Consider the following 13,758-nt stretch of genomic DNA (forward strand, 5'->3'; position numbering starts at 1 on the left):
GCATAAAGATCATGGAACCGATGGTATGCTACTATATTTAGCACTATTTTGATGAACTTAAACTAGCATGTCACCAGAGTTTTATTGAAGGTAATACATACAGACGGTGTGGTATATTTAAATAAATGCATAAAACCCATGCAACCGATGGTATGATGCATACACTAGATCAGCAATATTTTGATGAACTTAAACTAGCATGTCACCAGAGGTTTATTTAAAGTAATACATACAAAACCTTTTGTCTTGACTTTTGACTATATTCGGTTTGTGTCGGCATATGTGGCACTATTTGTGATACCATAATTCTGTGTATAATACAGCCACTTTGGATTCTGAAAATTGCACTGAATAGAAGAAGAGATGTCAGAGCACCTCATTGTAGCTTGAAGCTGTTTGTGTTTCGGCTATTAGATTTAAACCGAGAAAATAACGACAATTGATGCCTACACAGATATTTGCTGTTCTCACCCTTGCTTTGGAAGGCTTTGTCAGCCGTGATTCAGAGGTTTTTACAGCTTCTCATGGGTGAATTTTCTAAAACTACTTTGAGGCAGGCAGCAGTCAATTGAGATTATATATAAACTACCTATTTTGCAGTCGCATTGGAAACACGTGTACGTTTATTAATACAATTGACACATTATCTGTGTATATGAACGTGTCCTTTAAGGTGCAACAGGTGCTAAAATTAAAACATTTGTACTCGGAACCAGACCACTGATATATCCTACAATGTATATTCGCACAATACAGATGTTGATTTTGTTTTTACTTTCGATAAACAATCCCCATAACATCAGCTTTGCTTTGATGCCTACTTTTGGTGAGGATACGAATTGTATGAGGTGCTGAAAATAGTTTCAGAAAGGTGGTGAGCAATGTTTTTCAATAAAAATGACCTTCTTTCATCCATTGTGCCCTTGTATCAAACATGGGTTCTCAGTACATGTGGCTGTTGGTCTCTAAGATTAGAAATTAATAGCATGTGTGTTGTGTAACCAGCAATAATCAGCCTGTCAAAATAAATTCAAGAAAGAGAAGGGTTATTTCTGATCGTTTTATTTTCAACAGTATCTGAAAGTTGACATTGTAGAGGGTGGTGCAGAAACCAAGGCTACAGTTGCAATAATGCTGTCAAATGTCCAGCATTTGGTAGGAATATGGAGATATAGTTGTCTTTAACCGTGGTGTCCACCTCCTTTGCCACCTCCTCCATGTCCGCCTCCTCCTTTGCCACCACCTCCATGTCCGCCGCCTCCTTTACCACCACCTCCGTGGCCGCCTCCTCCTTTGCCACCGCCGCCTCCTTTACCACCGCCTCCTTTCCCGCCTCCTCCTTTGCCACCGCCGCCTTTACCACCGCCTCCTTTGCCACCGCCTCCCTTGCCGCCGCCGCCACCGCCTCCTTTGCCGCCACCGCCTCCTTTGCCACCACCGCCGTGGCCACCATAGGCTGAACCAAAGAGAGCTGTGAACACTGCAAAGATAAACAGCATATCAGTGGTTTTACATTATCAGCCAGGGTATGCTTATACTTCTTAATGGTAGACAGTTTCCAAGCATAGCTTTATTATGCATTTAGCCGCATAACAGTTGAAAGAAGTAGCCCATAATGAAAGCTTCAGTAAACACATCACTTAGGCACGTTTATAATTGATAAGTCAGAATGTCGATGTTAGAATTTCTGTACTTACCCAAGGCCACCACGAGAGCAACTTTAAATATTTGCATCTTGGAGCTTACGTTTATTCACTTTTAGAATAAACACCCTGGATGACAATGTGACAGCTCACAGGGTCTTATATGCGAATGAAACAGGAAATCAACATACTTAATCTCAATACTAGCACTGGATGAAGCATGATATTTGATTATTTACTGCTACATTTTCCCCCAGCTTTTGTTTTGAAATAAAATTATATCATGTAATATCACCTTGACTTTTGTCATTTTCCATTCTTTATCATGTACATCTTCCTGCATGATCATCAAAGTCATGCTGTGTACCTGCGACCTAACCTGGAATCCCTGGGTTCTTTCACTGCTGGATCGCATGCTGGGTATATTGAATCATCCAATGAAATCACATCAATACCCATATAGGTAAAAGTGAATGGACAGAAGACTTATAAAAGGAAGCGACAATGCATAAATGGCAGTGCCATATTTCTGTGATGTGCTGACGCTGGTTACTTGGAGTAGACATTTTGTTGCTGTTGTGTCAAGTTACACATATAGTGGATTGTATATGGAACAAACAATGCAGACGGTATGGTAGATTTGAATAAATGCATAAAGATCATGGAACCGATGGTATGCTACTATATTTAGCACTATTTTGATGAACTTAAACTAGCATGTCACCAGAGTTTTATTGAAGGTAATACATACAGACGGTGTGGTATATTTAAATAAATGCATAAAACCCATGCAACCGATGGTATGATGCATACACTAGATCAGCAATATTTTGATGAACTTAAACTAGCATGTCACCAGAGGTATATTTAAGGTAATACATACAAAACCTTTTGTCTTGACTTTTGACTATATTCGGTGTGTGTCGGCATATGTGGCACTATTTGTGATACCATAATTCTGTGTATAATACAGCCACTTTGGATTCTGAAAATTGCACTGAATAGAAGAAGAGATGTCAGAGCACCTCATTGTAGCTGGAAGCTGTGTGTGTTTCAGCTATGAGATTTAAACCGAGAAAATAACGACAGTTGATGCCTACACAGATATTTGCTGTTCTCACCCTTGCTTTGGAAGGCTTTGTCAGCCGTGATTCAGAGGTTTTTACAGCTTCTCATGGGTGAATTTTCTAAAAGTACTTTGAGGCAGGCAGCAGTCAATTGAGATTATATATAAACTACCTATTTTGCAGTCGCATTGGAAACACGTGTACGTTTATTAATACAATTGACACATTATCTGTGTATATGAACGTGTCCTTTAAGGTGCAACAGGTGCTAAAATTAAAACATTTGTACTCGGAACCAGACCACTGATATATCATTCAATGTATATTCGCACAATACAGATGTTGATTTTGTTTTTCTTTCGATAAACAATCCCCATAACATCAGCTTTGCTTTGATGCCTACTTTTGGTGAGGATACGAATTGTATGAGGTGCTGAAAATAGTTTCAGAAAGGTGGTGAGCAATGTTTTTCAATAAAAATGACCATCTTTCATCCATTGTGCCCTTGTATCAAACATGGGTTCTCAGTACATGTGGCTGTTGGTCTCTAAGATTAGAAATTAATAGCATGTGTGTTGTGTAACCAGCAATAATCAGCCTGTCAAAATAAATTCAAGAAAGAGAAGGGTTATTTCTGATCGTTTTATTTTCAACAGTATCTGAAAGTTGACATTGTAGAGGGTGGTGCAGAAACCAAGGCTACAGTTGCAATAATGCTGTCAAATGTCCAGCATTTGGTAGGAATATGGAGATATAGTTGTCTTTAACCGTGGTGTCCACCTCCTTTGCCACCTCCTCCATGTCCGCCTCCTCCTTTGCCACCACCTCCATGTCCGCCGCCTCCTTTACCACCACCTCCGTGGCCGCCTCCTCCTTTGCCACCGCCGCCTCCTTTACCACCGCCTCCTTTCCCGCCTCCTCCTTTGCCACCGCCGCCTTTACCACCGCCTCCTTTGCCACCGCCTCCCTTGCCGCCGCCGCCACCGCCTCCTTTGCCGCCACCGCCTCCTTTGCCACCACCGCCGTGGCCACCATAGGCTGAACCAAAGAGAGCTGTGAACACTGCAAAGATAAACAGCATATCAGTGGTTTTACATTATCAGACAGGGTATGCTTATACTTCTTAATGGTAGACAGTTTCCAAGCATAGCTTTATGATGCATTTAGCCGCATAACAGTTGAAAGAAGTAGCCCATAATGAAAGCTTCAGTAAACACATCACTTAGGCACGTTTATAGTTGATAAGTCAGAATGTCGATGTTAGAATTTCTGTACTTACCCAAGGCCACCACGAGAGCAACTTTAAATATTTGCATCTTGGAGCTTACGTCTATTCACTTTTAGAATAAACACTCTGGATGACAATGTGACAGCTCACAGGGTCTTATATGCGAATGAAACAGGAAATCAACATACTTAATCTCAATACTAGCACTGGATGAAGCATGATATTTGATTATTTACTGCTACTTTTTCCCCCAGCTTTTGTTTTGAAATAAAATTATATTATGTAATATCACCTTGACTTTTGTCATTTTCCATTCTTTATCATGTACATCTTCCTGCATGATCATCAAAGTCATGCTGTGTACCTGCGACCTAACCTGGAATCCCTGGGTTCTTTCACTGCTGGATCGCATGCTGGGTATATTGAATCATCCAATGAAATCACATCAATACCCATATAGGAAAAAGTGAATGGACAGAAGACTTTTAAAAGGAAGCGACAATGCATAAATGGCAGTGCCATATTTCTGTGATGTGCTGACGCTGGTTACTTGGAGTAGACATTTTGTTGCTGTTGTGTCAAGTTACACATATAGTGGATTGTATATGGAACAAACAATGCAGACGGTATGGTAGATTTGAATAAATGCATAAAGATCATGGAACCGATGGTATGCTACTATATTTAGAACTATTTTGATGAACTTAAACTAGCATGTCACCAGAGTTTTATTGAAGGTAATACATACAGACGGTGTGGTATATTTAAATAAATGCATAAAACCCATGCAACCGATGGTATGATGCATACACTAGATCAGCAATATTTTGATGAACTTAAACTAGCATGTCACCAGAGGTTTATTTAAGGTAATACATACAAAACCTTTTGTCTTGACTTTTGACTATATTCGGTGTGTGTCGGCATATGTGGCACTATTTGTGATATCATAATTCTGTGTATAATACAGCCACTTTGGATTCTGAAAATTGCACTGAATAGAAGAAGAGATGTCAGAGCACCTCATTGTAGCTGGAAGCTGTTTGTGTTTCAGCTATGAGATTTAAACCGAGAAAATAACGACAGTTGATGCCTACACAGATATTTGCTGTTCTCACCCTTGCTTTGGAAGGCTTTGTCAGCCGTGATTCAGAGGTTTTTACAGCTTCTCATGGGTGAATTTTCTAAAACTACTTTGAGGCAGGCAGCAATCAATTGAGATTATATATAAACTACCTATTTTGCAGTCGCATTGGAAACACGTGTACGTTTATTAATACAATTGACACATTATCTGTGTATATGAACGTGTCCTTTAAGGTGCAACAGGTGCTAAAATTAAAACATTTGTACTCGGAACCAGACCACTGATATATCCTACAATGTATATTCGCACAATACAGATGTTGATTTTGTTTTTACTTTCGATAAACAATCCCCATAACATCAGCTTTGCTTTGATGCCTACTTTTGGTGAGGATACGAATTGTATGAGGTGCTGAAAATAGTTTCAGAAAGGTGGTGAGCAATGTTTTTCAATAAAAATAACCTTCTTTCATCCATTGTGCCCTTGTATCAAACATTGGTTCTCAGTACATGTGGCTGTTGGTCTCTAAGATTAGAAATTAATAGCATGTGTGTTGTGTAACCAGCAATAATCAGCCTGTCAAAATAAGTTCAAGAAAGAGAAGGGTTATTTCTGATCGTTTTATTTTCAACAGTATCTGAAAGTTGACATTGTAGAGGGTGGTGCAGAAACCAAGGCTACAGTTGCAATAATGCTGTCAAATGTCCAGCATTTGGTAGGAATATGGAGATATAGTTGTCTTTAACCGTGGTGTCCACCTCCTTTGCCACCTCCTCCATGTCCGCCTCCTCCTTTGCCACCACCTCCATGTCCGCCGCCTCCTTTACCACCACCTCCGTGGCCGCCTCCTCCTTTGCCACCGCCGCCTCCTTTACCACCGCCTCCTTTCCCGCCTCCTCCTTTGCCACCGCCGCCTTTACCACCGCCTCCTTTGCCACCGCCTCCCTTGCCGCCGCCGCCGCCGCCGCCGCCACCGCCTCCTTTGCCGCCACCGCCTCCTTTGCCACCACCGCCGTGGCCACCATAGGCTGAACCAAAGAGAGCTGTGAACACTGCAAAGATAAACAGCATATCAGTGGTTTTACATTATCAGACAGGGTATGCTTATACTTCGTAATGGTAGACAGTTTCCAAGCATAGCTCTATTATGCATTTAGCCGCATAACAGTTGAAAGAAGTAGCCCATAATGAAAGCTTCAGTAAACACATCACTTAGGCACGTTTATAATTGATAAGTCAGAATGTCGATGTTAGAATTTCTGTACTTACCCAAGGCCACCACGAGAGCAACTTTAAATATTTGCATCTTGGAGCTTACGTCTATTCACTTTTAGAAAAAACACTCTGGATGACAATGTGACAGCTCACAGGGTCTTATATGCGAATGAAACAGGAAATCAACATACTTAATCTCAATACTAGCACTGGATGAAGCATGATATTTGATTATTTACTGCTACTTTTTCCCCCAGCTTTTGTTTTGAAATAAAATTATATTATGTAATATCACCTTGACTTTTGTCATTTTCCATTCTTTATCATGTACATCTTCCTGCATGATCATCAAAGTCATGCTGTGTACCTGCGACCTAACCTGGAATCCCTGGGTTCTTTCACTGCTGGATCGCATGCTGGGTATATTGAATCATCCAATGAAATCACATCAATACCCATATAGGAAAAAGTGAATGGACAGAAGACTTTTAAAAGGAAGCGACAATGCATAAATGGCAGTGCCATATTTCTGTGATGTGCTGACGCTGGTTACTTGGAGTAGACATTTTGTTGCTGTTGTGTCAAGTTACACATATAGTGGATTGTATATGGAACAAACAATGCAGACGGTATGGTAGATTTGAATAAATGCATAAAGATCATGGAACCGATGGTATGCTACTATATTTAGCACTATTTTGATGAACTTAAACTAGCATGTCACCAGAGTTTTATTGAAGGTAATACATACAGACGGTGTGGTATATTTAAATAAATGCATAAAACCCATGCAACCGATGGTATGATGCATACACTAGATCAGCAATATTTTGATGAACTTAAACTAGCATGTCACCAGAGGTTTATTTAAAGTAATACATACAAAACCTTTTGTCTTGACTTTTGACTATATTCGGTTTGTGTCGGCATATGTGGCACTATTTGTGATACCATAATTCTGTGTATAATACAGCCACTTTGGATTCTGAAAATTGCACTGAATAGAAGAAGAGATGTCAGAGCACCTCATTGTAGCTTGAAGCTGTTTGTGTTTCGGCTATTAGATTTAAACCGAGAAAATAACGACAATTGATGCCTACACAGATATTTGCTGTTCTCACCCTTGCTTTGGAAGGCTTTGTCAGCCGTGATTCAGAGGTTTTTACAGCTTCTCATGGGTGAATTTTCTAAAACTACTTTGAGGCAGGCAGCAGTCAATTGAGATTATATATAAACTACCTATTTTGCAGTCGCATTGGAAACACGTGTACGTTTATTAATACAATTGACACATTATCTGTGTATATGAACGTGTCCTTTAAGGTGCAACAGGTGCTAAAATTAAAACATTTGTACTCGGAACCAGACCACTGATATATCCTACAATGTATATTCGCACAATACAGATGTTGATTTTGTTTTTACTTTCGATAAACAATCCCCATAACATCAGCTTTGCTTTGATGCCTACTTTTGGTGAGGATACGAATTGTATGAGGTGCTGAAAATAGTTTCAGAAAGGTGGTGAGCAATGTTTTTCAATAAAAATGACCTTCTTTCATCCATTGTGCCCTTGTATCAAACATGGGTTCTCAGTACATGTGGCTGTTGGTCTCTAAGATTAGAAATTAATAGCATGTGTGTTGTGTAACCAGCAATAATCAGCCTGTCAAAATAAATTCAAGAAAGAGAAGGGTTATTTCTGATCGTTTTATTTTCAACAGTATCTGAAAGTTGACATTGTAGAGGGTGGTGCAGAAACCAAGGCTACAGTTGCAATAATGCTGTCAAATGTCCAGCATTTGGTAGGAATATGGAGATATAGTTGTCTTTAACCGTGGTGTCCACCTCCTTTGCCACCTCCTCCATGTCCGCCTCCTCCTTTGCCACCACCTCCATGTCCGCCGCCTCCTTTACCACCACCTCCGTGGCCGCCTCCTCCTTTGCCACCGCCGCCTCCTTTACCACCGCCTCCTTTCCCGCCTCCTCCTTTGCCACCGCCGCCTTTACCACCGCCTCCTTTGCCACCGCCTCCCTTGCCGCCGCCGCCACCGCCTCCTTTGCCGCCACCGCCTCCTTTGCCACCACCGCCGTGGCCACCATAGGCTGAACCAAAGAGAGCTGTGAACACTGCAAAGATAAACAGCATATCAGTGGTTTTACATTATCAGACAGGGTATGCTTATACTTCTTAATGGTAGACAGTTTCCAAGCATAGCTTTATTATGCATTTAGCCGCATAACAGTTGAAAGAAGTAGCCCATAATGAAAGCTTCAGTAAACACATCACTTTGGCACGTTTATAATTGATAAGTCAGAATGTCGATGTTAGAATTTCTGTACTTACCCAAGGCCACCACGAGAGCAACTTTAAATATTTGCATCTTGGAGCTTACGTTTATTCACTTTTAGAATAAACACCCTGGATGACAATGTGACAGCTCACAGGGTCTTATATGCGAATGAAACAGGAAATCAACATACTTAATCTCAATACTAGCACTGGATGAAGCATGATATTTGATTATTTACTGCTACATTTTCCCCCAGCTTTTGTTTTGAAATAAAATTATATCATGTAATATCACCTTGACTTTTGTCATTTTCCATTCTTTATCATGTACATCTTCCTGCATGATCATCAAAGTCATGCTGTGTACCTGCGACCTAACCTGGAATCCCTGGGTTCTTTCACTGCTGGATCGCATGCTGGGTATATTGAATCATCCAATGAAATCACATCAATACCCATATAGGTAAAAGTGAATGGACAGAAGACTTATAAAAGGAAGCGACAATGCATAAATGGCAGTGCCATATTTCTGTGATGTGCTGACGCTGGTTACTTGGAGTAGACATTTTGTTGCTGTTGTGTCAAGTTACACATATAGTGGATTGTATATGGAACAAACAATGCAGACGGTATGGTAGATTTGAATAAATGCATAAAGATCATGGAACCGATGGTATGCTACTATATTTAGCACTATTTTGATGAACTTAAACTAGCATGTCACCAGAGTTTTATTGAAGGTAATACATACAGACGGTGTGGTATATTTAAATAAATGCATAAAACCCATGCAACCGATGGTATGATGCATACACTAGATCAGCAATATTTTGATGAACTTAAACTAGCATGTCACCAGAGGTATATTTAAGGTAATACATACAAAACCTTTTGTCTTGACTTTTGACTATATTCGGTGTGTGTCGGCATATGTGGCACTATTTGTGATACCATAATTCTGTGTATAATACAGCCACTTTGGATTCTGAAAATTGCACTGAATAGAAGAAGAGATGTCAGAGCACCTCATTGTAGCTGGAAGCTGTGTGTGTTTCAGCTATGAGATTTAAACCGAGAAAATAACGACAGTTGATGCCTACACAGATATTTGCTGTTCTCACCCTTGCTTTGGAAGGCTTTGTCAGCCGTGATTCAGAGGTTTTTACAGCTTCTCATGGGTGAATTTTCTAAAAGTACTTTGAGGCAGGCAGCAGTCAATTGAGATTATATATAAACTACCTATTTTGCAGTCGCATTGGAAACACGTGTACGTTTATTAATACAATTGACACATTATCTGTGTATATGAACGTGTCCTTTAAGGTGCAACAGGTGCTAAAATTAAAACATTTGTACTCGGAACCAGACCACTGATATATCATTCAATGTATATTCGCACAATACAGATGTTGATTTTGTTTTTCTTTCGATAAACAATCCCCATAACATCAGCTTTGCTTTGATGCCTACTTTTGGTGAGGATACGAATTGTATGAGGTGCTGAAAATAGTTTCAGAAAGGTGGTGAGCAATGTTTTTCAATAAAAATGACCTTCTTTCATCCATTGTGCCCTTGTATCAAACATGGGTTCTCAGTACATGTGGCTGTTGGTCTCTAAGATTAGAAATTAATAGCATGTGTGTTGTGTAACCAGCAATAATCAGCCTGTCAAAATAAATTCAAGAAAGAGAAGGGTTATTTCTGATCGTTTTATTTTCAACAGTATCTGAAAGTTGACATTGTAGAGGGTGGTGCAGAAACCAAGGCTACAGTTGCAATAATGCTGTCAAATGTCCAGCATTTGGTAGGAATATGGAGATATAGTTGTCTTTAACCGTGGTGTCCACCTCCTTTGCCACCTCCTCCATGTCCGCCTCCTCCTTTGCCACCACCTCCATGTCCGCCGCCTCCTTTACCACCACCTCCGTGGCCGCCTCCTCCTTTGCCACCGCCGCCTCCTTTACCACCGCCTCCTTTCCCGCCTCCTCCTTTGCCACCGCCGCCTTTACCACCGCCTCCTTTGCCACCGCCTCCCTTGCCGCCGCCGCCACCGCCTCCTTTGCCGCCACCGCCTCCTTTGCCACCACCGCCGTGGCCACCATAGGCTGAACCAAAGAGAGCTGTGAACACTGCAAAGATAAACAGCATATCAGTGGTTTTACATTATCAGACAGGGTATGCTTATACTTCTTAATGGTAGACAGTTTCCAAGCATAGCTTTATTATGCATTTAGCCGCATAACAGTTGAAAGAAGTAGCCCATAATGAAAGCTTCAGTAAACACATCACTTTGGCACGTTTATAATTGATAAGTCAGAATGTCGATGTTAGAATTTCTGTACTTACCCAAGGCCACCACGAGAGCAACTTTAAATATTTGCATCTTGGAGCTTACGTCTATTCACTTTTAGAATAAACACTCTGGATGACAATGTGACAGCTCACATGGTCTTATATGCGAATGAAACAGGAAATCAACATACTTAATCTCAATACTAGCACTGGATGAAGCATGATATTTGATTATTTACTGCTACTTTTTCCCCCAGCTTTTGTTTTGAAATAAAATTATATTATGTAATATCACCTTGACTTTTGTTATTTTCCATTCTTTATCATGTACATCTTCCTGCATGATCATCAAAGTCATGCTGTGTACCTGCGACCTAACCTGGAATCCCTGGGTTCTTTCACTGCTGGATCGCATGCTGGGTATATTGAATCATCCAATGAAATCACATCAATACCCATATAGGTAAAAGTGAATGGACAGAAGACTTATAAAAGGAAGCGACAATGCATAAATGGCAGTGCCATATTTCTGTGATGTGCTGACGCTGGTTACTTGGAGTAGACATTTTGTTGCTGTTGTGTCAAGTTACACATATAGTGGATTGTATATGGAACAAACAATGCAGACGGTATGGTAGATTTGAATAAATGCATAAAGATCATGGAACCGATGGTATGCTACTATATTTAGCACTATTTTGATGAACTTAAACTAGCATGTCACCAGAGTTTTATTGAAGGTAATACATACAGACGGTGTGGTATATTTAAATAAATGCATAAAACCCATGCAACCGATGGTATGATGCATACACTAGATCAGCAATATTTTGATGAACTTAAACTAGCATGTCACCAGAGGTATATTTAAGGTAATACATACAAAACCTTTTGTCTTGACTTTTGACTATATTCGGTGTGTGTCGGCATATGTGGCACTATTTGTGATATCATAATTCTGTGTATAATACAGCCACTTTGGATTCTGAAAATTGCACTGAATAGAAGAAGAGATGTCAGAGCACCTCATTGTAGCTGGAAGCTGTGTGTGTTTCAGCTATGAGATTTAAACCGAGAAAATAACGACAGTTGATGCCTACACAGATATTTGCTGTTCTCACCCTTGCTTTGGAAGGCTTTGTCAGCCGTGATTCAGAGGTTTTTACAGCTTCTCATGGGTGAATTTTCTAAAAGTACTTTGAGGCAGGCAGCAGTCAATTGAGATTATATATAAACTACCTATTTTGCAGTCGCATTGGAAACACGTGTACGTTTATTAATACAATTGACACATTATCTGTGTATATGAACGTGTCCTTTAAGGTGCAACAGGTGCTAAAATTAAAACATTTGTACTCGGAACCAGACCACTGATATATCCTACAATGTATATTCGCACAATACAGATGTTGATTTTGTTTTTCTTTCGATAAACAATCCCCATAACATCAGCTTTGCTTTGATGCCTACTTTTGGTGAGGATACGAATTGTATGAGGTGCTGAAAATAGTTTCAGAAAGGTGGTGAGCAATGTTTTTCAATAAAAATGACCTTCTTTCATCCATTGTGCCCTCGTATCAAACATGGGTTCTCAGTACATGTGGCTGTTGGTCTCTAAGATTAGAAATTAATAGCATGTGTGTTGTGTAACCAGCAATAATCAGCCTGTCAAAATAAATTCAAGAAAGAGAAGGGTTATTTCTGATCGTTTTATTTTCAACAGTATCTGAAAGTTGACATTGTAGAGGGTGGTGCAGAAACCAAGGCTACAGTTGCAATAATGCTGTCAAATGTCCAGCATTTGGTAGGAATATGGAGATATAGTTGTCTTTAACCGTGGTGTCCACCTCCTTTGCCACCTCCTCCATGTCCGCCTCCTCCTTTGCCACCACCTCCATGTCCGCCGCCTCCTTTACCACCACCTCCGTGGCCGCCTCCTCCTTTGCCACCGCCGCCTCCTTTACCACCGCCTCCTTTCCCGCCTCCTCCTTTGCCACCGCCGCCTTTACCACCGCCTCCTTTGCCACCGCCTCCCTTGCCGCCGCCGCCACCGCCTCCTTTGCCACCACCGCCGTGGCCACCATAGGCTGAACCAAAGAGAGCTGTGAACACTGCAAAGATAAACAGCACATCAGTGGTTTTACATTATCAGACAGGGTATGCTTATACTTCGTAATGGTAGACAGTTTCCAAGCATAGCTTTATTATGCATTTAGCCGCATAACAGTTGAACGAAGTAGCCCATAATGAAAGCCTCAGTAAACACATCACTTAGGCACGTTTATAATTGATAAGTCAGAATGTCGATGTTAGAATTTCTGTACTTACCCAAGGCCACCACGAGAGCAACTTTAAATATTTGCATCTTGGAGCTTACGTCTATTCACTTTTAGAATAAACACTCTGGATGACAATGTGACAGCTCACATGGTCTTATATGCGAATGAAACAGGAAATCAACATACTTAATCTCAATACTAGCACTGGATGAAGCTTGATATTTGATTATTTACTGCTACTTTTTCCCCCAGCTTTTGTTTTGAAATAAAATTATATTATGTAATATCACCTTGACTTTTGTCATTTTCCATTCTTTATCATGTACATCTTCCTGCATGATCATCAAAGTCATGCTGTGTACCTGCGACCTAACCTGGAATCCCTGGGTTCTTTCACTGCTGGATCGCATGCTGGGTATATTGAATCATCCAATGAAATCACATCAATACCAATATAGGAAAAAGTGAATGGACAGAAGACTTATAAAAGGAAGCGACAATGCATAAATGGCAGTGCCATATTTCGGTGATGTGCTGACTCTGGTTACTTGGAGTAGACATTTTGTTGCTGTTGTGTCAAGTTACACATATAGTGGATTGTATATGGAACAAACAATGCAGACGGTATGGTAGATTTGAATAAATGCATAAAGA

The 13,758-nt window shown here is 40.4% G+C and overlaps 1 protein-coding gene across 1 annotated transcript; it reads right to left on the bottom strand.

Annotated features, from left to right (window-relative positions):
* Positions 1 to 12,520: 12,520 nt before the first annotated feature.
* LOC125378783 (acanthoscurrin-1-like) lies at positions 12,521 to 13,246 on the bottom strand. Its single transcript, XM_048394743.1, has 2 exons — positions 13,154 to 13,246; positions 12,521 to 12,936 (listed from the first exon to the last, which is right to left on the bottom strand). Exons 1-2 carry the CDS (start codon positions 13,188 to 13,190, stop codon positions 12,656 to 12,658), a joined length of 318 nt encoding a protein of 105 aa, XP_048250700.1. The 5' UTR covers positions 13,191 to 13,246; the 3' UTR covers positions 12,521 to 12,655.
* Between the last annotated feature and the right edge of the window lie 512 nt (positions 13,247 to 13,758).

The sequence above is a fragment of the Haliotis rufescens genome, unplaced genomic scaffold, assembly GCF_023055435.1.
Source record: "Haliotis rufescens isolate VD_foot unplaced genomic scaffold, xgHalRufe1.0.p SCAF_13, whole genome shotgun sequence".
Taxonomy (NCBI): Eukaryota; Metazoa; Mollusca; class Gastropoda; order Lepetellida; family Haliotidae; genus Haliotis; species Haliotis rufescens.